This window comes from Herpailurus yagouaroundi, unplaced genomic scaffold, assembly GCF_014898765.1.
Source record: "Herpailurus yagouaroundi ecotype Mexico unplaced genomic scaffold, PumYag 410, whole genome shotgun sequence".
In the NCBI taxonomy this organism is placed as follows: Eukaryota; Metazoa; Chordata; class Mammalia; order Carnivora; family Felidae; genus Herpailurus; species Herpailurus yagouaroundi.
In genome coordinates, this window is record NW_024412627.1 from 1613802 (window position 1) to 1639153 (window position 25352).

General features: G+C 50.6%; 1 protein-coding gene and 2 long non-coding RNA genes across 7 annotated transcripts in view; 2 read left to right on the plus strand and 1 right to left on the minus strand.

The window, feature by feature from the left end:
* Window positions 1–3455: 3455 nt before the first annotated feature.
* LOC121022482 (uncharacterized) lies at window positions 3456–6892 on the plus strand. 2 transcript variants are annotated; one of them, XR_005786967.1, is made up of 2 exons: window positions 3456–5214; window positions 5510–6892. It is a non-coding gene; the product is annotated as an uncharacterized LOC121022482 (long non-coding RNA). The 2 variants fall into 2 exon arrangements; XR_005786966.1 differs by having other exon boundaries at window positions 3456–4497.
* Window positions 6893–11916: 5024 nt separating this feature from the next.
* LOC121022481 (uncharacterized) lies at window positions 11917–13870 on the minus strand. Its single transcript, XR_005786965.1, has 3 exons — window positions 13679–13870; window positions 12924–13029; window positions 11917–12290 (listed from the first exon to the last, which is right to left on the minus strand). It is a non-coding gene; the product is annotated as an uncharacterized LOC121022481 (long non-coding RNA).
* Window positions 13871–13917: 47 nt separating this feature from the next.
* Window positions 13918–25352, plus strand: part of KDM8 (lysine demethylase 8) — a 22972-nt gene continuing 11537 nt past the window's right edge. For 2 of the 4 annotated variants that reach the window (XM_040463678.1, XM_040463680.1), the window contains exons 1-2: window positions 14274–14338; window positions 23862–24387. In XM_040463678.1, coding sequence (XP_040319612.1) covers window positions 14289–14338; window positions 23862–24387 — 576 coding nt within the window. In that variant the 5' untranslated portion in view covers window positions 14274–14288. Of the gene's footprint in view, window positions 14055–14273; window positions 14339–14398; window positions 14703–23861; window positions 24388–25352 lie in introns of those variants that run through there. The other 2 variants (XM_040463682.1, XM_040463681.1) reach the window with 2 other exon arrangements.

Genomic DNA, 25352 nt, shown 5'->3' on the forward strand with positions numbered 1-25352 from the left:
TCAACGCAGAGCCCGATGCGGGGCTCAAACCCACGACTGGTGAGATCACGACCCGAGTGAAAGTCGGACACTGAACCGACCGAGCCACCCAGGCGCCCCAGTTGAATAAAGTTTGAAAGTGACAAACAGAATAGTCGTATGGGTACAGGATGGTCGTGAGTACAGGTGGTTGACCCTAGAGATCATGTGACTGACTGCCCCTGCCTAGTGTCACATGAGGGTGCGCCCTGCATGTCACGGGGGGGGGGGGGGGGGGGGGGGGGGGAGAGATCCACGCTGAAAACTCCAAGTGTGGTTTCTACTAAATACGTATCGTTTTCGTACCTGAGTAAAGTTGAAAAGTCCTAAGCTGGACCATCGAATGTCGGGGCATCTGTGGTAGGTGCTGAGCGGTAACACGGGAACATAGGCTGGAAGGACGTGACAGAGGCCAGTGGAGAAAAGCCCAGAGAAGGAGAGCTCCAGGCTGGGGAAGCCAGAGCCTCAGAGGCCCTGAGGTGGGGGGGGGGGGGGGCACCTGGCATGTTCTAGGAGCAGCAAGGAGCCACAAGGAGCCAGGGTGGCTGGAGGCAGAAAGAGAGCAGGAGGGAGGGAGGGCAAAGGAGCAATAGGGCTTCACCCTGGGCACAACGGGGACTCATCGGAAGGTCCAGCTCGCCGAGGACCACCCCCTCAGCTATGCTTCTGCCCTTCCGCAAACATCCCTGAGTCCCCAAGAGGACCGGACGCAGCCACCCACTGTCACGGGCTTCTCCGGCTGACCCAGCTCGGCTGCTGTCTCTCTGGGCTGGCGGTGTACGTGATTTACAAGGTCCTCCCCGGGATTGTGTGTTTGAGGACATCTGTTCCATTTTGGCTGCTTCTGGCCAGGGCTTTGGTGCTCCTTCACAGATCAAATCACTGCCTCCCTTCTCAGCTAATGCAAACAGCTGGTTACCGCTCACCGATTTCCCAGCTCGAATTGCCAAGGGGAGAATTATAAATAAATGTGTACAAGCAAACAGATGCTGTCATTTAAAAAATCGATCCATCTAGCAAAAATGCCCCACTTAGGACTGAAGTGGCAAACCGCAGAGCATGTGTCTTGGTGGCATTTTTAATGAAATCAGGAAAACAATGGCGGAGCTCGCTAATGGATTCCGAAGGAGCGAACTGCCAAGGACGGAGGGAGGGACTTTGTGGCTTCGACGTCCAGGACCCAGAGCCATAAAGGAGACGCAGGGGCCCCACTGCTGTCCCACACGTGCTTCTCTCCTCTGTCGGTCTTCCAACCTTCCCCTGGCTCGTCAACCCGGTATGACATCGAATAGGACTCATTCAGTATTATTTCGAGTCTCAGTTGGTTTGTGGGAACCTCAGGCCGGGGTGCACAGTCATCCCCTTTGCTATCCTGGGTGCACAGTGAGGGCGCCCCCCCGGCTTTTCTTGAGGCCAGGTTTGTACTAAGAGGCGACTGGAACCAGAACAGAAGTGACCGTTGTCAGGCCTACGTGAGCTCTGCCACCATCTCTCCCACCCATGGGTCTCCCATTTGAGGCCCCTGCAGAGGGTGGAGCCTCGGCTGGAAGGAGAGCAGGTCCCTGAATGAGTATGTGCAGCAGACATTTGTATCCATTGCGTTGAGGTGAGGTGAGAGAGAGAAATAAACTTACCGTTTTAGGCTGAAACTTGGGGGAAGTTTTTTTTTTTTTAATTAAAATATTTTTTTTAATATTTATTTATTTTTGAGAGAGAGAGAGAGACAGAGCATGATCAGGGGAGGGGCAGAGAGAGAGGGAGACACAGAATCTGAAACAGGCTCCAGGCTCTGAGCTGTCAGCACAAAGCCTGATGTGGGGCCCAAACTCACAAACCGTGAGATCCTGACCTGAGATGAAGTTGGATGCTTAACTGACTGAGCCACCAAGGCACCCCTGGGGGAAGTTTATACTGTAAAAATCCTACCCTGGCTAATACACGATGCATCCCAGAATTCATTCATTCATTTATTCACTCATGCACTGAGCATATAGTAAAAATAATATCTACCTATCACCACACATCACAATAATCTCATGTAAGGAATGGAATGAGCCCATTTTTTCAGATGGAGAAACTGAGGTTCAGAAAGGCTAAGTAACCCACTAAAGACAAACAGCCAATAATAATAATAACAGCTATCATTTACTGAACACTCCCCATGTGCCAAACACTGTGCCAAATGGCTCATAGGCAGTATCTTCTTTATTCCTCAAAAATTCTCGTAGGTGTTATTATTAGCCCCATTTTACAGAGGAGCAAAGTGAGGCTTAGAGAAATGAGTCTACTTAAGAGAGAAAGGGAGAAAGGAAGGAGGGAGGAAGGAAGAGAGGAAGGAAGGGAGGAAGAAGAGAGGATTGACACTAGAAAGCTATACTGTCTGTTCTTTCAATCCCAAGGAATCTCTAATAATAGGCTAATCTTAAAATACCAGTTTATCTCCAATCAGTCCAGCCCTGAAGAACTGGAAAGCTACACACACACATACACGCGCGCGCACACACACACACACACACACACACACACACCCCTTAAAGGTTAAAACCATTACATCAAAAGAAAACATATGGTCACCCAAATCTGCATTTATTATATCTAATTGGAAGAGACACAGTCAAGTACGTGAATATTTTAGCAGTTTCCGACATGCAAATCACCGTGCCAAGGCCCAATTACTCACTAATCGGCACACACATGCCCAGCTTTCAGTCCACTGGGTTGGAATGACACTCCAACCTTCCCTCTTGGCCGCGTGCTTGCGTGTTCTCTCATCGCCAGGCAGTTATCATTTGCCTGTGCCTTTCAATAGGACCCCATGAGCAGAGAGACTTGAAGAGCCCCCTCTCACCAAGTTTAGACCCTTGATTAATGTCTGGAGAACACTATAGGCAAAGGCAAGCTATTTGGCTCTAAAATCCGATGAAAAATTCCGATCTTTGCACGTAATCTCTGACTGATAAGCTTTAATGAAGAGGTTTGGGTGGTTGTTATTTAAGTCACAGGACGGACAGGGAACGAATGGGAATTAACAAATTTATTTTCTGGCCAATTCCAGTAAAGACCAGAGTTCCCATGCCGACAGCAAGACAAAAGCACAGTGGCAGTATTTTCCCAAATGCTACTCATTTGCGTTTTTGCCCCGAGGATTTACACCATGTCTGACTATTCACCTATTTTTCCTTGAAGCACTTTTTTGGGTAAATTTTGCCTCATTATGTAAATGAAAAATCCAGTATCACTCACCCTATTTAAAGGTGTATTAGTCAAGAAAGACTAGGCAATACATGGGGTGCCTGGGTGGCTCGGTCGTTTAAGCGTCCGACTTCGGCTCAGGTCATGATCTCGCGGTCCGTGAGTTCGAGCCCCGCGTGGGGCTTTGTGCTGACAGCTCAGAGCCTGGAGCCTGTTTCAGATTCTGTGTCTCCCTCTCTCTGACCCTCCCCTGTTCATGTTCTGTCTCTGTCTCAAAAATAAATAAACGTTAAAAAAAAAAAAAAAAAGATTAGGCAATACAGCAATAATAGTTGATCCCAAGAGTTCAACGACCTAACATAGCATAACCAATGTGGGGTGACAGAGGTCCCCCCGCGCAGCGAGAGTCTGAGCAGAGGGAGTCATGCCATCTCGTAACAGGAAATGACAGAGCTGGACGGTCGCTCACAGGTTTCAAATCTTCCGCGCACAGCCCATTGGCCACGGATGGTCACGTGGCCCTGCCTGCCCGCCAGGGGACCAGGAAATGTGGGGGTGCACCTGCCTACTGGTTATCCGTAAATGTCTCTGCTGCGGAGAGTAGCTGTGAAGTCCCTACAACAATAGGATTAAATTCTACCTAGAAGGCTGTGCTGTGAGCCAGAACATGACGAAAGAAAAGAAATTAGCAAGCTTCATAAGTATGTTAAAGACGTTAGAGCAGCAAGCTGAGACTTTCTCCTGGATCCCAACAAAAGGACGAGGAGAGCAGTGAGGAGGCAATGATCGGCTACAAGGGGACCCAGTGTTATGTAGGGTGTGTCCCTGTAACAGCAAACCATCTTCGAGCAAAACCAAACCGCGGAAAGAGTATCTTTGAAGCCAAATAGAAACCCAGTGGGGATGAAGGATGTTTTAAGTAAGATGAGAATCCTCGGGCGTGCAACAGCGTCACTGTTGTGACAGACGGTACTTTCCAAAGAAGATGACGCCGGCTCTGACAGAGTGACAATGACAGACCTCTACAGAGAGGTGGAGGAGTTTCTATTCTGTGCCCTTGATTCTGAGTGGGCCCGGGATTACGACAGAACTGAACCCCATGACTTCCGAGGCAATGTTAAGAAGGGGTGTTAACACCCCAGCAGCAACGAGCCTGCGTGGCCCCTAGATCTTGGTTTCTAATACCATTCTCCAAAAAAAAGGAACAGGGCTCCTTGGAGAAATGGCTGATGCTGGCACCGGCGCAGGGAATACACGCAACGAGCCTGGAACATCTAGTGCGAAAAGGTAGGCAAGTGCGCGCGTGCGCGCGCGTGCACGCACGCGCGCGTGCACACGCACACACGTACAGTGAATGATGGGGGAAGGAAAGGGTCATGAAGCCCTTCTGAAAGAGCTCCCAGTGGCCAAATCTGGAGCAATTCAAGCCACAAAATAAATACCACACTGTTGGATGATACCCCAAGGTAGAAAATAAATAACCGTGGGTCAACACTGATACAAACCAACGATGGTATAAATAAATAAATAAATAAATGGGGGGGAAATAGACACATCTCCCATGTAGAAGAATTCCACATAATTTATGCAGATGCTCTGCCCTCGAGGAGGTGGAGCGTAACTCCCCGCTCCCTAAGCGCAGGCTGCACAGAGCTGGTGACTTCCTTCCAAAAAGTACCATGTAGAGAAAGGAAAGGACGAGTAATTTTGCAGTGGGGACACCTAGCAAACGCCGCCACAGACAAGTGGTCAAGATCAACGTCGACAGTGACTGGTCGTGCTGATGGTACCTGCTCTTGATGTGATGCGTTCAGAAGGGCCCTTCCCCAACCCACACCCCAGCCCCATCACGAGAAAAACATCAGAAAGAGCCCCACTGAGGGACATTCTGCCAACATTCTACTGCCTCACTAGTACTCCTGGAAATTGTCAAAGCCATCCAAACAGGGAAAGTAAGAGAACCCGTCACAGCCAAGAGGCACTAAGGACACACGCCAGCTAAAGGTAATGCGGTATCCCGGATGCCACATTCTATCCTAGGACAGAAAAATGACTTCAGGTTAAAAAAACTACGAAAATCTGAATAAAGTATGGGCTTCGGTTATAAAGTTACGTGGATCCATATTGGTTCATTCATTGCAACAAATGTATCACGCTAGCCTAAGTTAGTGTGGGAAACTGGGCGTGGGAACCGTGTTATCTCAGCGATTTTTCTGTAAAGCTAAAACTATTCTAAAATCAAGTGTTTGGTTTTTTAAAAAGGCAATACAGCTTCCACCTGGTACTCTCTCTCTCTTAGGGCGCAGACCCCGGCTGCCTTGTGCTGACACAAGTCCAGCTCCCTGGTGCCATCCTGTTGAAGAGACCACTCAGACAGACCACACGGATAGACAGAGATGCCCAGCGAGCCACAGCCCTTGCTGCCCGGCTGAGTCCTCCCGGTTGTCAGTCTCCCCGGCCCAGGGGCCAGATGTGTGCGAGGGGGCCTTTCAGAGGTCCCAGCTCCTGGCCTTCTAGCAGGTTCAGTGGACACCGAGTGCAACATAGACAAGCCAGCCCCACTGAGCTGTGCTCAAATTGCAGAGTCATGCACAAAATAAGCGTTTTATGAAGTCCCTAAACACCGTGATGGCTCGTCACGCAGCATCACTTAAATGGAACAACCGGTCTGCGACTTCGACTTTGGTTATTGATCGATTTCCTCTCCACATCTGTCTTTAGCTCCGCTAGGGGCTGGGCAGTGGACACAGAGATCCACAAGAGCTGCTGGTGATCCACAAGTCCCTGCTCTTGAAGAACTCTCGGTTGAGTGGAAGAAGCTAAGCCCCACGAGAGTAAAAACGAATGCCAACCACACTGGATTGAGCGAACGGGTGAAGGCAGGACTTCAGAGGCACAGAGAACAGGATGCATGACTCTGAGGGATCCCAGAGGGGAGAGACACGGGGAGAAAGAACAGTGTTTATTGAGCACCTAATATGCTTCACTGTTCTAAGTGGGGTACAATATGTATATGAATTCATCCTCCCAGTTGACACCATGATGTCATTATAACCACGTTAGAGAGGAGGGAACTGAGGCACAGAGATATGAAGGGATTCGTCAGGGCCCGCCAAGTGGCAGAGAGAGATGTGAAGGTCCTCTCGGTTTTCCTATCTATGATATGAAGGTATTGGATAAGACGCACACGAAGGATCCTTGTGCCTCCAAGGCTTAGGTTATGTGTGGGTTTTGCCTGCCCGGCGTCTGTTCCCCTTCTTCCAGTAACAGAACCCCAGCTTCTATGAGCAGAACTGCCCCACCTCTACTCTCAGTCAGGAAGGGAAGCACACCCAGCCTCGGCCAGTCACAATATCACATCCACCTTACGCGGTGATGGGCTCGGGCAAAAAGCACAGAGACTCCAGCCAGACGAAAGAGAGTCTTCTGAGGGCCTTTTGCCAGAATTCTTAGGAAAGAGGCACTCTGTTTTCCCTGGAGTTGCCAAGGATGTAAATTTGGAGCTGTCAGGGGCTGTCATAAGAAGAAAGTCTGCCTGGAAGTAAAACCAGTTCAGAGGAAGAGGGAGGCCAAGCACTGATGCCAAGATCATCCGAGCACCTAGGTCCAGCCCTGCCTGAAGCCGGAGAGATCAATCCTTGGAATTTTCTGTGGCATGAGTCAATAAATGTGATCCTTTGAATGGGATTTCCGTAATTTACAACCAAAAGATGTCGCATACAATTCAATGGCAACGAGATGTGCTAGGGTTGGTGGCCTTATTTTTATTCCCCTTATTAGTGCCAAGTTCCCTGAGGATACAAAATGTGTCTTTTTCATCTTTGTATCCTTACCCCCAGCCCCATTGGTGTCTATCAGCGCCTGGCACATAGGAGGGCTCAGGAAAACATTTGTGGCCTTGCACTGATGGGCAGCACAGATTACTTTCACTCCAAGGTCCTCTGGCTCTTCGGCTAGATGTAAGCCCCCCGGAGGTCCGAGGTGCCTGAGGTTTGGTGTGATTCCTAAGGAACACGACGGTCTGAGCAATGAGAGTAGCTTCTGGCACTTTCTCCAATGAGCCACGAGTAGAGGATTGGGACATGAGTACGATAGCACGCCAACCGTGTTTAAGAGCGTGGGCTTTGAGGTCGGACTTACCTGGGACCATATCTTTCCCCACATTTTACCGGCTGTGTGATCTTGGGCAGGTTCCTGCCTGACCTCCCATCTCCTCCGCTTTAAACCGGAGTTTTAGTATCTTTATCTTCAGGACCACAAGTGAAGATGAAATGATATATAGCGCCCAGCTCAAGGTTAACCCTCAAGAAATGGCAGCTATTGTCGAGAACAATCCTAATCCTAATCCTAATGATGATGATGGTGTTACAGTCCCCCCTTCCCAGTCCCCTTGGAAAATCGGCTACGCGTGAGGACAGGACACACTGTTCCCTTCTTCCTCCTCCTTCTTTGGAAGGATTAGCACACGAGGCTGGGAGCGCCTCCCAGAAACCACCCGCGGCTGGGGGCCGGCAGGGTGGAGGATGCCAGGCTGAGGTGTCTTTGCAGCAGGGTCCAGGGTGGCAGGGACTGGAAGGATCTGGAAGGATCGGAGCTCGGGCTGCAGCCCAGCGGGCCAAGCTTTCTCCCTCCCCTGCTTTCATTCTGGACTGAAATTCCCACAGCATGTAGAGCGGCGGGGCTCCAAGGTCCCCTGTGCGTTCAGGCTTGAGGAGCCTGCTGGGCACCGGAGGTGGAAAAACAGGAGGCCCTGGGCCCGGAGGCAGCAAACCCAGGACGGAAGAGCAGGCCGGCCCAGGTGGCGAACCCACACTTTGGGAACTTTGCCGGAAGCCACCACCGTAGTGTCCCCTGCCCTGCCCACCCTCCTGCTGACGGGCCGTTTTCCGTGCCTGGAACACCCTCTCCCCACGGCAAGGTGTCTGTTCTTCTTCCCAGCATCTGGCTGAGCCACTCTGGAGCTTAGCAGCACACAATAACCATTATATGGTGCTTGTGGGTTCTGGGGGGTGGGGAATGGCATGTCTGTGCTCCACGATGCCCAGGGGTCAGCTGGGAAGGCTCCTATCGCTGGGGCTAGAATCTTCCCGAGGCTTGTTCACCCAGTGCACAGTGCCTGGGCAGGGAGGACTCCAAGACGAGGCCCCGGGGTGGTCAGAGTTCTTACAGAACAGCCCCAGGCTCCTGCGAGTTCCCTGTGAACAAAGCAGAAGCCGGATCGCCGTCTGTGACCCAGCCCCAAAGTTCCACAGAGTCCCCCCTGCCTTATTCTGTCAGCCGAGGAGGTCACAAGCCCACAGACTCAAACAGGAGAGAATTTCTGCCTTGAAATGCCGCCCCCTACACACACACACACACACACACACACACACATACACACGCGCGCACGCGTGCTCGAGCCTCCTGCACTAGGACTTAAAGTTCCTCTCACCAAGTGCTGGATTCTCTTTGCTCACCCACCTGGGATGTGTCTCGCCGCATGACGTACTTTGGCCAGTACAATGTGACTCGATTGGGGCAATAGAAATGATTTGTGCCGTTTATGAGTCTAAGGCTCAAGAGACTCAAAGTTCCCCTCCCCTCTCTTGGAATCCTGCCACTGTCACATGAACAAGCCCCAGGCTAGCCTCCTGCATGATGAGTGACCACTGGTACCGTTATCTCCATTGCCCCGGCCAACAGCCAGCTGACCAGCAGACATGTGAGCGAGGCCACCTTCACACGAGCAAGCCCCACGAAGACCAACGGGGTCGGACTCAGACGACCAAACCATCCAGATGCTCAGTAGTCTTACTGTCGTAAGCTACTCAGGTCGGGGATGGCTTGTTACGCAGCATTATTCGTGCTAATGGATGACTGGTGCAAGCACTTAGCCCAGGGCCCGCTTGGAATATGTGCCCAAATGCATTGTTTGCAACACGAACAAAGCAACTAAACAAAAACCCTTTGGCTTTCAAGGGTTTAAGAGAAAAGCCTCCTGGGACCCACGGAGGAAGGGAAGGTAGTGGTGTTTCATCTGTAAGGGAGCAAAGCTTGAGTCTGTCTTGAGCAGGATCTTTGGGCTGGCTGTGGCCCGGGCAGTGGTTTGTGCAAGAATCCAAAGACGTACTGGCGGAGGAGGGTCTGTGCAACAGCAAGAGAGAGGACCCAGCCTGGCCAGGAGCCTCTGGGCTGCTCCCTCAGGTCAGCTTTATGCAGCTTCTGGAACCCTCCACCACCTGCCTCACCCACCGTTGCAGACATCCGTGAGCCCCAGAGCTGCCTTTCGCAGAATGTAGTCATCATCTGCTTCTGAGTTGTCTGGAAAGCTAGTGAAAATGCAGAATCCTGGGCCGGGCTCCAGAATTGCTACGTGGAAAACTCCAGGGGTGGCGGCCAAGGACCTGTATTTCAAGAAGTTCCACACTGCCCTGGGGGACCTGGGGACACAGAACAGGAAGGGGCACCTGTGCTGATAGATTGGAACATACGGATTCTGGAACAGGCTACGGAATAGAGGCGATGACTGGAGACGAACAGCTGTCCTCTCAATCCTCACCACCACATGGAACATAGGTTCTCATACCCATTTCCTGGATGAGAACAGTAAGGCTCAGAGAGGCAGTGAGTGTTCCTGGCTGCCTGACTTCATATCAGCTTTTTGCTTCCACCCCGGCCGGCGGAATCCGCTGGACAGAACACTTTGTTCTTTTATCTTCCTCCTCTTTCAGGGTCGGTTTAGGCTCGCTGGCTCCTTGCTGAGGTGGTAACGCTGAGGTGAAAGGAAGGCGCCGAACGGGTATCCAGTGAATGGAAGCCACAGTATGTGGGAGGTTTTCACACCACCTTTAAGCAAGTGGAGTCAAATGTCTCTTCTGTGGCCAAGCTCAATGTTGTTTTCCAGTTTAGAGTTTTGTTTGTATGTGTGTGTTTTCAGTAAATCTGATAATTAAGCCACAAATGTTCCCAGCACACTTGGATGTATTTAAATTGCAGGCTGCTGATCAAATGGAGAAAATTCACAAACACGGACATAAATGGTGCCTTTTGTTTGTTCCCTGCCTTTCTGCGGCACTCAATTGGTTCTGTCAGCTTCACAGCCAATTCCAAGGCTGCCTGGGATGAGGGGAGGTGGGGGGGAGGGGTGGGGGCTGACAAAGAGACGGCAGGAAGTGAAGCCCCCTGGTGAAAGACTGTGGTTCTTTTCTTTTATGAAAACGTCTCATTGGCGCCTGTAATTCATCTCAACAAGCCAGTTTTGAAAACACAAGTTGGCAAAAGGGATGTTTGTCTCTGCCTGATCTGGTGGCATTCCCTACTTGATGTTATGGGCCACAATCGCATTCCTGATCGTCATGAAAGAGAATCCGAGGGTCCCGCCTTCCCATCTCTTTTGACCTATGCTGTGGAGACTGTTTGGGCTCCTAGAGGCCCGGGGTCCCGCCCGGGGTCCTGTGGTCTCTGCCCATCCACTGACTAACAACAACAACAAAAAAAAGTGGTAATAGTAAGGGAACACTTATTTGCAAGGAGATTGCAATGGGGAGGCGTCTACCGTCCTAGAGAGAAAACCATAATGACGGGGTTTGGGGGCGATGGGGGTTCGGAGCTGACAGCCGAGAAAGAATTCTTGAAGACGTCTTTGGTGCAAAAAGGTGATTTTATTAGAGCACGGGGACAGGACCCGTGGGTTGTGAAAAGTGACTGATTATATATATACCTTCTGGTTGGCAGGGGGTTAGGGACAGTGTAAGTCTCTAAGGAATTTTGGAAGCAAGGTTTCCAGGACCTTGAGGGGCTAGCTCAGAAAACATCTTTTATTACTGCTTAGTAAAACCTCAGTCATGAGACCCTTCAGATGTGTATCAGGGGCCGTTAAGTCTGGAATATGACTGTTAACATATATCTTTGGGGGGGGCGGTAGAGATAAAGGAGGTTTGCAAAGGAATTAAAAAAATTTTTTTAAATATTTTATTTACTTTTGAGAGAGAGAAAGACAGAGTATGAGTGGGGGAGGGGCAGAGAGTGAGGGAGACACAGAATCCAAAGCAGGCTCCAGGCTCTGAGCTGTCAGCACAGAGCCCGACGTGAGGTTCAAATTCATGAGCTGTGAGATCATGACCTGAACCAAAGTCGGACACTTAATTGACTGAGCCACCCAGGCACCCTGAAATTTTTATGTGTTTAAGGAGACTCACAGGATCCTGGGGGTGGGGGGGTGGGGTGGTCAGGATAATATTAAGCCAAGATTCTCTTTTGCCCCTACCAAAGTGTCATCATCGTCAAGGCAGCTGAGTTCCTAGAGGAAGGTCACTCTGTTTCAAGGACTTGTTAATGGCTGTAGGCAGTAAGGGAATTTAATTTTTCATTTGCTTTGTTTCCCACACCACCATGGCAAGCACTTAAACCCCCTTACATCTCGATGAGGGTGATATTCGGGCTCCAGGAAATAGAATCTATAGGTTTCTGGAGATTAGGCTATGGAAAAGGTTGCCTTTTTCTTGCAGTTTACTAAGTTATCCGTAAACTGAAGGAGACTCCTGTCCTGCAGGACTGTGATCTCTATCAGTTAACTATTGGCTTTCTTTCCTTTCCCCTATTCTTGGGCAGGCAGGAGTGTCGGAGGAATATCACACATATCCCACCTGGTGGACGGGGGTGCTGTTAGCCTGTACTTTGCCCCTGGCTTGGCCCACGCTCCCTCATCAATAAGGTTTGCGAGCATCGTCAGGGTTGGGCAAAAAGATTTTTCTTTTATAGGCTGCAGAAAAGAACTAGAAAGTGGGATCAAAGAGTAGCATAACGGGACAGGGGACCAGAGAACATTCTGTCCTCTTCGCAAGAAGGACCGTCTGCTGGTTTAGGCTGGGCGTGGACCAAAGTTCAGGGGCTGGAGGAAGGAGAGAATTTAACGAACTTTGGCTGACAAGCATTTTGCCCTGATTGATTACTGGGGACAAGCAGTTCAGCTAATCACCTATGAGGCAAAGAGTGGGAATTTGGAGGGTCTGTGCCCGGCCTTGCCGGAGGTAAACACGGGCAGCATCCACGAGGCTTCTGGAAGTCACATGGAAAAGGGGTTCTTTGCAGCAAGCTATTTTCTGGAACACAAAAGGGTGAGGGAAATTCCTTCAACCTTCACTGTTTTCCAGAAACACGGGGCTCAGACAAAATTCAATGCCGTCACCACTCGACTGGGGGGTGGAAATTATAATAGTTAATCTAGGATTTTAATATTTTTTTTTCAACGTTTATTTATTTTTGGGACAGAGAGAGACAGAGCATGAACGGGGGAGGGGCAGAGAGAGAGGGAGACACAGAATCGGAAACAGGCTCCAGGCTCTGAGCCATCAGCCCAGAGCCTGACGCGGGGCTCGAACTCACGGACCGGACTGCGAGATCGTGACCTGGCTGAAGTCGGACGCTTAACCGACTGCGCCACCCAGGCGCCCCATAGGATTTTAATATTTTTAAATGCTTTGAAAGCTCAAGGTGTGTGGTCAATGCTCAATAAATATCTCTTAATCTCTCTTCCCTGCAAGACCCTTGAGGGCAGGAGGTGAGTTCATTTGGTGTGTTTTCCACCATGTTAGCCAACTGCCTAGAACCCACTGATCTGCTGAATTGGCCTTGAGCAACCCTCAGTTTCCTTGTCTATAAGACATTATAATCTCCACCTAACAGGACTGTTAACATAATTAACATCGAGGAGTTCTCGGGGCCCCAGAGAATACCTGACACATCCCTGGTGACCAGTGACAAGGCTCTTCTCAGTTCTCTGACTCAGCCTTGACCTTGGGCGCTGTCCTTGGCTTGCTGAGTCCTGTTTTAGCAAGAATCCTGTTGGATTAAGCAGAAATCCCCTACCCTTGGTATCTGACCCGATTTCTTATCCTCTACCCTTGAATATCTTATCACCCTGGCCTGCTGTCAGCAAAAATCCTGGGTGGTCGGTTTAGCAGAATTCCCCTTATCCCTGACGCTTCCTCTTAAAAATTTCCCATCCACTGACGTAGACCCTGCTCCTTGGCTATGAATCTGCACTTGCCTTTGTCATATTTGGAGTCCAGGAGTACCTCTTTCCTCTATCACAGACCCCCACTGCAGCGGCAGGTAGTCTGCCTTACCACCTTTAACGGCTGTCATGAGTAACTTTTTTCTTTGATAGCAGGGAATGATTCCCTTCCCTTACCTCCTCGGACTCCAGACCCACTGTGAGCAGGACTTTCTACCACCTCTGTACAATGCTTCAATGCTTCAAAAGGCCTGAACCCCTGGAAGCCACGGGCAGTGTGCTCCAAACCAAAACCCGCAGTGATGCCCACACCACTCAGGGTCGGGGCCGCGGCGGCAGGAGTGAGGATTCTGGCTGCCCACTGAAACCCAGGATTTCCTCACTCCTGCGGGCCGTGGATGCAAAAATTTAGGAGCTGTGACTCTCCCAAAGTTCAAGGATTCGGCCACTTTATTTCACTGGGCACTGGCTGACCTCCCTGCAAACTAGGAAAACGAATCCTCTTAGTTGTACGGTTTCGATGAAATGGTGGATGCGAAGCTGACTAGCACACTAAGTTATCCTTGCTGAGGAAGTCGCAGGCGTCACCCACGTGGGAATCGAAAACCAGGAAAAGATCCCTCACTTGCGGGTAGTCTCTACCCTACGGCCTTGTAAACACGACGGGGCGGGGCCACGGCATCGATCACTCGGCGCTCGGCTAGGCACTCCGTCCCGATCAGGCGAGCACTGAGTGATCGATACTTCGGCAAGCCTGACTACTGGGAGGAGAGAGCCAGAGCGTTCCGACCAAACGGAACACGTCGTCGCCAGCCTCTGCGCCACTCCACACTGCCCAAACTCGAGACAGGTGAACTTGAGCAACTCCAGAGGGAGGGAAGCTCTGCCTCCTTAGAAGCAGAGGGGAGGACTGCGCAGGCGCTGTGTTAAAGGCGAAGCGCGGCGGGGCGCTGGGGGCGGGGATTGGCGGTGGAAAGACTGCCTCGCGCGTGCGCCTTGGAAATCCCCAGGCAGTTCTTCAAAGTAGAGAAATTGGGGCGGGAATGGGGAGGGGAGAGGGGAAAAAAAAAAAAAGAGGCGGTGCATGCTCCCTGAGAACGCAGCGCCAACTCTCCTGCACGTCGCGCGTAGGAGGTAGGTTCCACGCGTGCGTAGTGCTCGTCTTAAACGAGTAATTTCGCATGCGTGAGGCCAGCGGTGTGCGCCTGCGCGATTCCTGGGGGCGCGTTGGCGGAACTCTAGTGCGCCTGCGCGAGTGTTTATTTCCTCGGTGATGGTACCTACAGGTAGTGGACTAAGCCTGCCTTTGTCATAGGCCTGGAGCTAGGTTGCTGTAAACCGAATGTGGGCCGTGACAAATGAAGCCCCAGGCGGGGAAGGGGTGTGAGCCCTCGGGTGGAGCGTCGGCTTGGGGTACCTGAAGGACAGGGATTTCTAATAGGAGTTAGCTCTGAGCATTGGTGTCGCGTTATGCCCCTCGCGTTAGGATCCAGCAAAGGTAAGTCACCGTGCTCAGCAGGGTTACATATAGCAAGCCCAAGGTCAGGGGGCAGACGGCCCGAACCCGAGACAGCGGAGCCCTTAGAAGGCCAAAGTTACCCATGGCGCCGCTAAACAAAGCTTTCTGGACATAGTTCCAAATCTCTCTGGAAAGTTTTATAAACCTCCCTAGAAAGCTCTTGTGTTTTTTTGCACAGCTTACGTGGAATAGTGCCACAATAAAATTGAAGAGATTTGAAAACTAAGTAGGCAGCCTGCTCCCAGAAAGCCAGGTAGAGGCTCCTATTTTGGAAGCCACCCACGGGAGGCTTCTCATGACCGGCATACTGCTCTCAGGATGGCCATTTCGGGTCAGCCGGAGACGTTTGTGGGACCCTGGGGGGCTCTTAAATAAAGCCAACCCTCTGCGAATCCTGGTGAGATTCTCCAAGAAGCCGTTTCTCCCAGCCAGTTTAAAGTCTGTTGTGGCAATTGCTTTAGGTTCTTAAAGATAATTTAAGAGAATTCTGGGATGAGTATCCTGGCTTCCCAGGAGGCATTGTTTTGTAACCAGCAGAACCCACTTGGGCTGTTGACTACGAAAGGCCAGCTTACAAAACGTGCTCCATCTGGATGGTGAATTTGCGAAGTCAGGACCTGAGGCCACGCAGTCTATTTTATGTAGCCGATACGTGGCTCCTTTGTGTTAAATACAACCAACAAGAAACCTTTTATGAAGCTCGCATCAGGTTGACTTATAAAGCGGAGACAAAAGCCACTCGGAGAGGTTAGTTCAGACAACCTTTATCCGACCCCCGTACCTAGAGTATTGTTATCATCAACAAATAAGCCTTTTGTAAGACACGCCAAGATACAGTCCACCGAGAGAAGCTATTTTGTGCAACCTGTACCTGACCTTCCCCTGAAAGCTGTCCCATGTCACGAAGCCAGTACACGTGGCACTTTGAAATGCCAGTTCACGAAGTCAGGACACAAGACCACTGGGGCTGTTTCTGTACCTGACACCTCCACCCTCACCTCCTTCAAAAAAAGACTTCTGTGACCAACAAGAGGTCTCTCCAGGCCGGTAACCTGACGAGTTTTAGGGAACTGACTTTAAAGTGACAATATAAGGCCACTCCGGCTTTTTCATAGGGCTTATAATTGGGGTGACCATCGGTCTCAGTTGGCCTGAATACCCCCAGCTTATGACTTGACCAGTCCTAAATATTAAATGTTTAAATAATATGAAATAAATGCTGAAATTTACGTACATATGAAAGAAAACTAACAGCACTCCCAGTAGTCAGCTTGTGAAATCTCTGCTTGCAGAAATGAAAGTTCCAAACAATGTAAGAACAAAGAACTTTGGAGAAAACGATGAGAATAAAAAGTTTTACAAGAGAAAAATGTATCCTTCACCAAGCCAAAACCCAACCAAACAAAAAAGGCCTATATACAGCATCCTGGTTTGTAGGATATATTCTGTAGTCAACCCACCTGTACCTGACTGCAGAAGGCAGTTTATACAACCTCTGCTCATGCCTTTTTATGTGGAATTCTGGGGGGCCAATTAGAAGATGAGTCTACAGTGCCACTCTGAAAGACTCACACAGTTTATTCTTGACTCCTTCCTCTGGAAGGCTGTGGGTTTTTTTTGTTTTGTTTTAGAAAGAGAGAACCCATGAGTGGAGGAGAGGGGCAGAGGGAGAGAGAGAGAGAAAATCCCAAGCAGGCTCTATGTTCAGTGTAGAGCCTGACATGGGGCTGGATCCTGTGACGCTGGAATCATGACCTGAGCTGAAATCAAAAGTTGGCCATTTGGTGAACTGACCCACTCCGGCATCCCAGGAAGGCTGTATCGTATAACCTTTTATAAAAGGCAGTTTAGTGGGGAACTCTGGGAAGCCAGTCAACAAAGCCAGGCCAAGGCCGCAAGACTACTCTGACTGACACCTTCCTCTGGAAGACTGTTTTACTATTATCAAGAAGCCTTTTTGTCAGACCAGTACATGGGGTGTGCTGGAAGTTTGATTTGTAAAGCCAGGACTTGAGGCCATTTGGAAAGGAGTTTCATGTGGCCTGTACCTGCCTTCAGTGGAGGGCCGTATCAGATGGCCTGTTGTGAGGGCTGCTGACAGTCCACATGGGGCCACCTTCTCTGGACCATAGTTTCATACAGTCATCAAGAAGGGGTTTGACCCAGCCAGTGAAAGCCCTTTTCTGTAAGGCCATTTCACGTGGGAACAGGAGCTAACCGAGAGGGTTGATGGGTAGAACCTAACACTTTCCTGGTGCTCTAAAGAAACCACGGGAGATTGGTTGGTTTGTAAAACTAACACAAAGTGTGGCTTTCATCGGGCCCTCAGACAAGGTCCAGTATGTAAAGAAACCTGTTTATGAAACAGTTCACGGCTCTCCTCTGGAAGACTGTTTCCTGTAGTAGGATGTGGCTCCTCCCCCAAAGGCTGTTTGATTCGGCAACTATTTAAAAGGCTAACTAATGAAAGGGTCCGAGAAGCCAGTAGAATCAGGCTGTAGGATTATTCAGAGAAATAATGACCGGTATGCCACCTCACCGTGGAAAGTTGCTAACACCCGCGAACACAAGGCCTTCTGGGAGACTAGTGGTTTTTTTATTTTTTTAACACCTTTAAGTAATCTCTACAGCCAGCATAACACTTTTAAGTAATCTCTACAGCCAGGCTCAGACTCACAATCCCAAGATCAAGAGCTGTGTGCTCCACCAACTGAGCCAGCCAGGCGCCCCAGGGAGGCTAGTGTTACAAGATCAGCCATGAGGCCCTTTGGGAGGCCATTCAAGTGGCTATGACAGAGCCAGTCTGAAAAGTCGTTTTGAAAACAAACTCGGAGCTATCCCGGAGCGTCACCTCTGGAAGACTCTGTCATATGGTGTCAACATAAGTATCTCTGAAGACCGTTTGATAAAGCCATTCACCGAGGAGCTCTGGATTCGAAATTAATTACTAACGTTATATTATGTGGCCAAGAGGAGACCTGTTTTGTACAGCCAGCCTGAGGCCCTCTCCCAGAAGGCTGTTTGACATGGCCATTTACATGAGGCCCTCTCCAAGGCCAATTTGCAAAGTAACACATAGGCTGCCTGAGGAGGCAAATGGAGACCAAACAAGACGGCCTTGGGAGACCATGTTGCAAAGCAGTGCAGGGAGGCCACCTTGGGAAGCCGGTTGGCAAAGCAGCACACGAGGCCACCTATAGAGGCTCACTTTGAAGGGCCTTTGTGAGCTCTCTGAGGGGGTGTTTTGTAAGGTCACCCCGAGAGGCCAGTTTACAAAGTCCGTACTCTGCATCCCAGAGAACTGGTTTATAGCCCATTTAAAATCCTCTGGGAAGCCGTTTTTTAAGGCCACTAAGAGACCGATTTACAAAGCGGGTACATTAGGACCCCTTTCGAAGCCATTTTTCTAGTCAGGCAAATAAGTGGTCTTCTGGGAGGTTTATTGCAGACCTTTGCGAGAAGCCAAGATATGAGGTCTCTGAGGTCTTCTGGCGCCCCGAGACTTCTCGAGGCTGCTTTATAAGACATGTGAGTCACTCTTGAGGGGATGAGCCATGAAGCCACCCAGGGAGGCCAGTTGACGGGCACACATACGGTTTTGTGTGTGGGTAGCGGGTAAGGCCACATTAGAAGTTTGGGCCGTGAAGCTCTCCCAAGAAAGCTGTTACTGAGACCAACACAAGACATTTATGAATCTTCTAGGAGGCTAGAGATAGAAATCGTCCTGGTAGGCGAGGGCCGTGCCACTCGAGCCTCTCGGTGCCATCCTTCACTGGGCCGGCTGGAAGGCTATCCCTTGTGCACTGAGGACCGAGCTAGGATACAAAGATCCAAAAGCTGATGTAATCCTCACCCCTGAAGCTGAAAAGTGTTCTGGGTAGACGCCACCACTTACTGTGTAGTTTTGGACAAGTTGCTTACTCTCCCAGATCTTAACTTCATTCGTGTCTGTAAAACCTCACATCACGAGATTGTAAGTGATTATATTGTAAGATTATAACGTACAGAAACCACGGAGCATCGACACGGCACATAAGAAAGTCACTTCATTTTTCCCCTGGACTATAGTTTCTTCATCAGCAAAAGAAGGTGGGGGTGTAGGGAAAATGATCATATACGTCCCTAGGGACTTGACAGTGTTGTGAGGGACAAATAAGATTAGAGGGAGGGGAAGGGTGGGAGAACCGTGAAATGGGCAGTGGTACGTTATTGCTGTTGCTTTAGGCTCAGGAAGAGGTTCTTCAAAAATAATGACACGCAAGGAAGGCAAGGAAGATCATCCGTTTTGCTTCTACGAAGTGATGGGATTTTCTCATCTGTTGAGTGGGAATAATAATTCCTTCATTACAGGGTTTTGTTGAGGGTTAAACAGCCCAGATTCCCAACTTTATCGTGTGCTGGCCGGAGATGTTGTGGCTCGGTTCCTTCACCCACGAGATCACGGAAGTCTGGGGGCCAGACTGCCTGAGTTTTAAATCTCTCGTGCCCCCTCTTCCTAGCCCAATGCGTGGGGCAAGTCACTTAACCACTTTAGCTTCCTTATCGGTGAAATGGGGACGATAATACTTTCTTCGAGTTTCTGTGAGAATTAAAAAGTGCTTAGGGCATCCTTGGCTTAGAGTAAATACTTTGTATCTTTTCGGCTTCATCAGATTGTGAAGTTTAAAGAGGTAAGATGTGTTACTGTCAGTGTTGTGGGTGGTGGTAGTCACGAGTGGGCGAGAAATGAGTTAAAATGGGGCCCAGAGGTAGGGATGGGGCTGTCCAGCCTACCTGCAGGGACCACACCTCTAGCCTTCCTGTATCTTCCCTTCCCTGTCTACTGCTGACTTCTTCATGCACGTTGGTGCTAAAAGAAACTGCTTCCTTCTCCCGTTCTTTTGTGTGAGTTCTTGTTGAGTCCCAGGGTGTCAGGGAAATGTGAATAGGGGTGTTTATTAGTTATCTAGTGCCGTATGACAATTAGTTTAAGCTTAGTTGCCTAAAGCCACACATATTTATGATCTTAGATTCTTTGGGTCAAGAGTCTGTGGTGTGGCTTAGTGGGGTCCTCTGTGTCAGGATCTCACGAGGCTCGAGGTATGGTGTCCATCAGGATGAAGTTCTTGTCCAGAGGTTCAACTGGACAAGGATCTAAACCCCTGTGGTTGTTGGAACAATTCAGTTCTTGGAGGCTGTTGGACGGAGGGCCTCAGTTCCTAGCTTGCCGTTGGCTCTAAGCCGCCATCATCTGTTTGCCATGCGGACCTCTTCCAACTGGCCACGTGCTCATCAGTGCACACGAGCCAGGAAGACAGTAGGGAGAGTCGGCTGGCAGTGGAAGTTAAACCTCATGCAACCCAATCAAGGGGCATCCCATCCATCACCTTTGCCATCTTAGGCACAAAAAAAAAAAGCGCCACATGTATCAGACTTACACACTTGTTGGCTAGAAGCAAGTCAACGGTTTTCTGTTGCTGCTGTAACAAATTACTGCAAACTTGGTGGCTTAAAACAGTATAGATTCATTATCTTACATTTTCGTAAGATTAGACCTTCAACATGGGGCTGACTGCTAAAATCAAGGTCTCGGCAGGGCAGCATTCCTTTCTGGAAGCTCCAGGGGCGAATCCATTTCCTGGCCTTTTCCTGCTTCTAGAGGCCACCCACATTCCTTGGTTTGTGACCCCCTCCCTCCATCTTCAAAGCCAGCAAAACTGCATCTCTCTGGCCCTTCTGTTATCGCCTCTCCCTCTGACTCTGACTTTAACCAGGAAAGATTATTTCAAGGACTCCTCTATAAAGTTGGACCCACCCACACAATGCAGGATAATCTTTCCATCCCAGGGTCCTTATTCTTAACGGCATCTCCAAAGGCCATTCGAATTACAGGTCCTGCCTGTGCTCCAGAGGAAGGAGTTAGATAAGGGTGTTAGTCACAGGAGGCAGGGATCACTGGGGAACGGTGGCTTTCTTCCCTTTATAGGAAGCGAGGCATCTGATAAGGCTTTATCAGTCTTCCTCCTTGCCTTTCACCCTCCCCCAGGGGTGGGGGACATCAGTGACTCCTGTGGGTCAAGTAGGGTCCCTGACCAAAGAAGCCAACCCTGGCTGACAGAAGGAAGATGTTTTTTGGAGAGCCACCGGGGCCACAGAAGGAATGGAAAGCTGGAGAATTGCCCTTTGAAAAGAGTAAGAACGAAAGGGGCTCCATAACCCAGGAATCTGGGACGATGACTGTGAGGCCCCTAGACCAGGCTGGCCCAGAAATGGCCGGTAGGAGACCGTGATGCACCAGCCACCTCCAGTCCAGTCGATCTGCTCAAAAGTTCACATTCAAGGGAGGCAGCTTAGAACCAGTCGCCTGGCTTTGCGCACACACCCACGGCCCGGCAACATCCCACCTGACCGACCTCAGCGGGGGAGATGAAACTCCTCAGAAGGAAACGGAGGAGTGTTGTTAAGAAAGAGGAAGGGATTCTGAGCCACAAAACTGAACACTCTGCCCTCTCTTTCCTCAGCAATAGAAGTTTCTGTGTCAGGGCAGCTACCCGTTGTGACACACATCATCAGCAGTTTAGCGGCTCAACACAATGCAAGTTCTTTTTGGCTCATGAGGCATTCCAGCATGGGCGTATGTGCCCAGTCCTGTGGCTGCTGTGGCTGTGTCATCCTCTAGGGCCTCAGAGTCCTTCACTTGCAGCCACCGGGTAGGGAAAGCGTGGAGAGTCCTGTAGGGGGTGTATGCGGGCCAGGCCCGGGAGTGGCTGCATCACTTGCGTTCACATGAGCTGGTAGTCGTGGCCACGTCGCATGGCAGGGATGACCTGGAAATGTAGTCTGTGTGCCCAGGAAGAGGGTGAAAAGGATTTTGGTGAGCTTAAAGCAAGGGTTTGTTTTCGTAAAGTTTTATTGGAACGCGGCCATGCCCATTTGTTCACATACTGTGAAAGGCTGCTTTCATGCTACAGTGGCCGAGTAGCGACAGCAGTGACCGCATGGCCTGCCAGGCCCAAAACGTGTAACATCTGGCCTTTACAGAAAAAGTCTGCTGGCCCCTACCTAGCATAGAGCAGTCTCTGCAAAAAGCATGATGGTCCCTATTTCTTCGCATCGTGAGATAGACAGAGAATGGAACAGCTGTTAGTATGCCCAGAGCGCAGTGGCACAGGTGACCAATCAGAGGTGAGCAATTACAAACCTGTGAGAACCTATTCACCTATTAGTGCTTACGCATTAGGACCGGCCTGCCGTCCGCACAGAAGAGCACCAACTATGATGTTTTTCCTTTCTGTGTAGGTTTTCTGTACTCCCAGGGTTCTTCCCGAGAAGTTAAGACCCCGTTCCTTCAATAGCCTTAGTTGAGTGCCCACCAGGAGCCGGACTTTAGGGAAATGGAGAGAAATGAGACACGTCATTGTCCCGGAGAAGCTTGCCAGCTAGTCCTGGAGAGACAGACATGTAAGCCATCAGAGTGTTGGCAGGCTTCCCAGAGGGGATCATTTAAGGTGGGCCTCGAAGGTTGGATAGGAGTTTGCCAGAGAGGAGGGATGTTGGAGGCATTCCAGTTAAGGACAACATACGTTCCTGTCTGAATACACATTTATCCCGTGCCCATGGGGAGACTGGTATCGTACCAGGCCCTGAATGTAGGGGTGACCCCAGACAGACGGGGGCCCTGCCCTCACAAGAGTTTACGCTTGGCAGAGAAGACCGTTGTAGAGTCATTCACGTGAGACGTGTGTCACAAAGGACACGTGTGGAAAGCCGTGGGAACCTGTAAGGGAGATGTCTGCATGGTCTCTCTCTTTATAGAAAGTGACTTTATGTATATTTTATTTTTATTATTTTTATCGCTGATTTTTAAAAATCTTTTATTTTTTTTATTAAAAAAAATTTTTTTTTCAACGTTTATTTATTTTTGGGATAGAGACAGAGCATGAACAGGGGAGGGGCAGAGAGCGAGGGAGACACAGAATCGGAAACAGGCTCCAGGCTCTGAGCCATCAGCCCAGAGCCCGACGCGGGGCTCGAACTCACGGACCGCGAGATCGTGACCTGGCTGAAGTTGGACGCTTAACCGACTGCGCCACCCAGGCGCCCCTTAAAAATCTTTTAATATTTTATTTTCATCATGGTCCCCATCTCCTATTTCCCCCATCCCTCCACACCCTTCCCCTCTGGTAACCATCAGTTTGTTCTATTTGAGAGTCTGTTTCTTGGTTTGTCTCCCTCTGTGTCTCATTTTTCCTTTGCTCATTTGCTTTGTTTCTTAAATTCCACATGAGTGAAATCCTATGGTGTTTGTCTTTCTCTGACTGATTTCGCTTAGCATAATACTCTCTAGTTCCATTCATGTTGTTGCAAATGGCAAGATTTCAATTTCTACGGCTGAGTAACATTCATTGAATATGTATATACCGCATCTTCCATGTCCATTCATCAGTCGATGGACACCTGGAATCTTTCCTTAATTTGGCTATTGTAGATAATGTTGGCTATAAACATAGGGGTGCATGTATCCCTTTGAATTAGTGTTTCTTTGTATTTTGGGGTAAATACCCAGTAGTGCAATTACGGGATCATGGGGTGTTTCTGCTTTTAACTTTTTGAGGAACCTCCATACTGTTTTCCAGAGCACGAGTTTGCATTCCCACCAACAGTTTGCAAGGCTTCCTGTTTCTCCAGACCCTCACCAGCATCAGTTGTTTCTTGTGTTTTTGATCTAGCCATTCTGACAGGTGGGAGGCGGAATCTCATTATGGTTTTGATTGGCATTTCCTAATGATGATTGACATTGAACATCTGTTCGCGTGTCTTTGGCCATCTGGATGTCTTCTTTGGAGAAATGTCTGTTCATGTCTCCTGCCCATCTCTTAACTGGGTTTATTTGCTTTTTGAGTGTTGAGTTGCATCGGTTCTTTATATATTTTAGATACTAAGCCTTTATCGGATATGCCATTTGCAAATACCGTCTCCCATTCCGTAGATTGCCTATTAGTACATACATTAAAAATCTCAGTGGGTGACGTTTTCGCTACTGGATATCATCACAGCTCTAGCTCCCCCCTCCCCAGTTTGATTTTATGAAAATCTACAAATGTATGTGTTTGGGCACGCGACACGCTGTTCTGCTCTAACTGTTCTTTCTTTCCGCAGCACCGTCGTCACGACCTGGCCGGCAGAGGGCCCCATGGCCGAGGGCGACCGGGAGCCCCTGGCGAGAGCCGGCACCCTCCGGGAAGCACTCAGGGCGCTCCTGCCCCCCACTAAAGAGGAGCTGACGCTGCAGTTCGGGGAGAGGGTGGAGCGCAGCGTGGTGCGGCTGCTGCGGGAAGCGGTCGAGCTGTTCTGCGGCGGCCATGGGGGCGAGTGTCTGCAGGCCAGCGAGGCCATCCTGGACTACTCCTGGGAGAAACTCAACACCGGCCCGTGGCGCGACGTGCACAGAGACTGGCGCCGCGTGTACGCCTTCGGCTGCCTCCTGAAGGCCGTGTGTCTGTGCGAGGAGCCCGGGGACGCCGGCGCCGTGGCCGCAGCCCTGAGAGTCTGCGACATGGGCCTGCTGATGGGGGCGGCCATCCTCGGGGACATCCTCACTAAAGTCGCGGCCGTCCTGCAGGCGCACCTCCCCTCGGGAAAGAGGCCCGCCCCGGGCCCGGCTCAGGAGCAGCCCCACGAGAAGGTATCTGGGTGGGATTGCCACCTGCCACACCTCAGGTGCCCCGCCGGTCCTGTTTTTCTAGAAGGAAGGAGTCTGCTCTCCCTGGGGGGTGAGGCCTCGCGGCATGAAAATAGCGTCTCCGTCTCCGTGGATTAGGAAGGGGAGGCGCTTGGCGTGATTTCCGATCCCCCCCTCCCCCACCCCCCAGTGTCTACATAAGCAGTGCCCTTTCAGGAGAGAGGGAGGTGGACGCGCTGTGGCTCCAGAGAGCAGCAGCCCGGAGGGACGCATGGGCCCACGCCTTCCAGCTTGCTCTTGGTCAGCCCCTGGAAGCGTCACCCCTTTCCTGGCTGCCTTGCTCTCCGTGCCACCGCGTTTGGGCCACGTGCTACATCCAGCCATCTCCCATTCCTGTGACTGCTGGGTGCCGCCCCCAGGGTCCCGGCATGTGGCCTTCCCAGTGTTTAGCGCATGAGGATAACCCTGCAGGGGGGAGGCTAGGCTTCGGGTCCCAGCGCTGACACGCGGACCTCACCATACCTCTAGGCGTGTGGGAAAATGTTCGGCCTCACCTGTGGTTAAAAAAAAAAAAGGCAAGAACAGCGAGGGAACGATGTCTGGCCGTGAAATTGACAAAGGAGGGTTTATGCAATACGGGTGCCACGGAGGATGCCAGGGGGCCAAGGGCAGGGTGCGTGGGTTGACCTTTCAGAGGGCAGGGCAGACATGCAGACCACGGGGGGCAGATGCCAGTGTCCTTTGACCCGGGAGTTTCACTGTTCGCTGCCCTTTCCTACGCCAACTCTGTCCCAAAGGAACACAGAGGTGGCCCCGTGCCCAGGGTGGGGCTCACGGTGCGGGTGGTGGTGGGCAGTGCGTGTAGCCGAGGGGGTGAGAGCTCGGGTCTGGAGTCGGCCTGCCGGGCCACGTTCCCACCAGCTGCCCACCGCCTGTGAGTCGGGCAGATGTCTTGCCTCCTCTCTGCC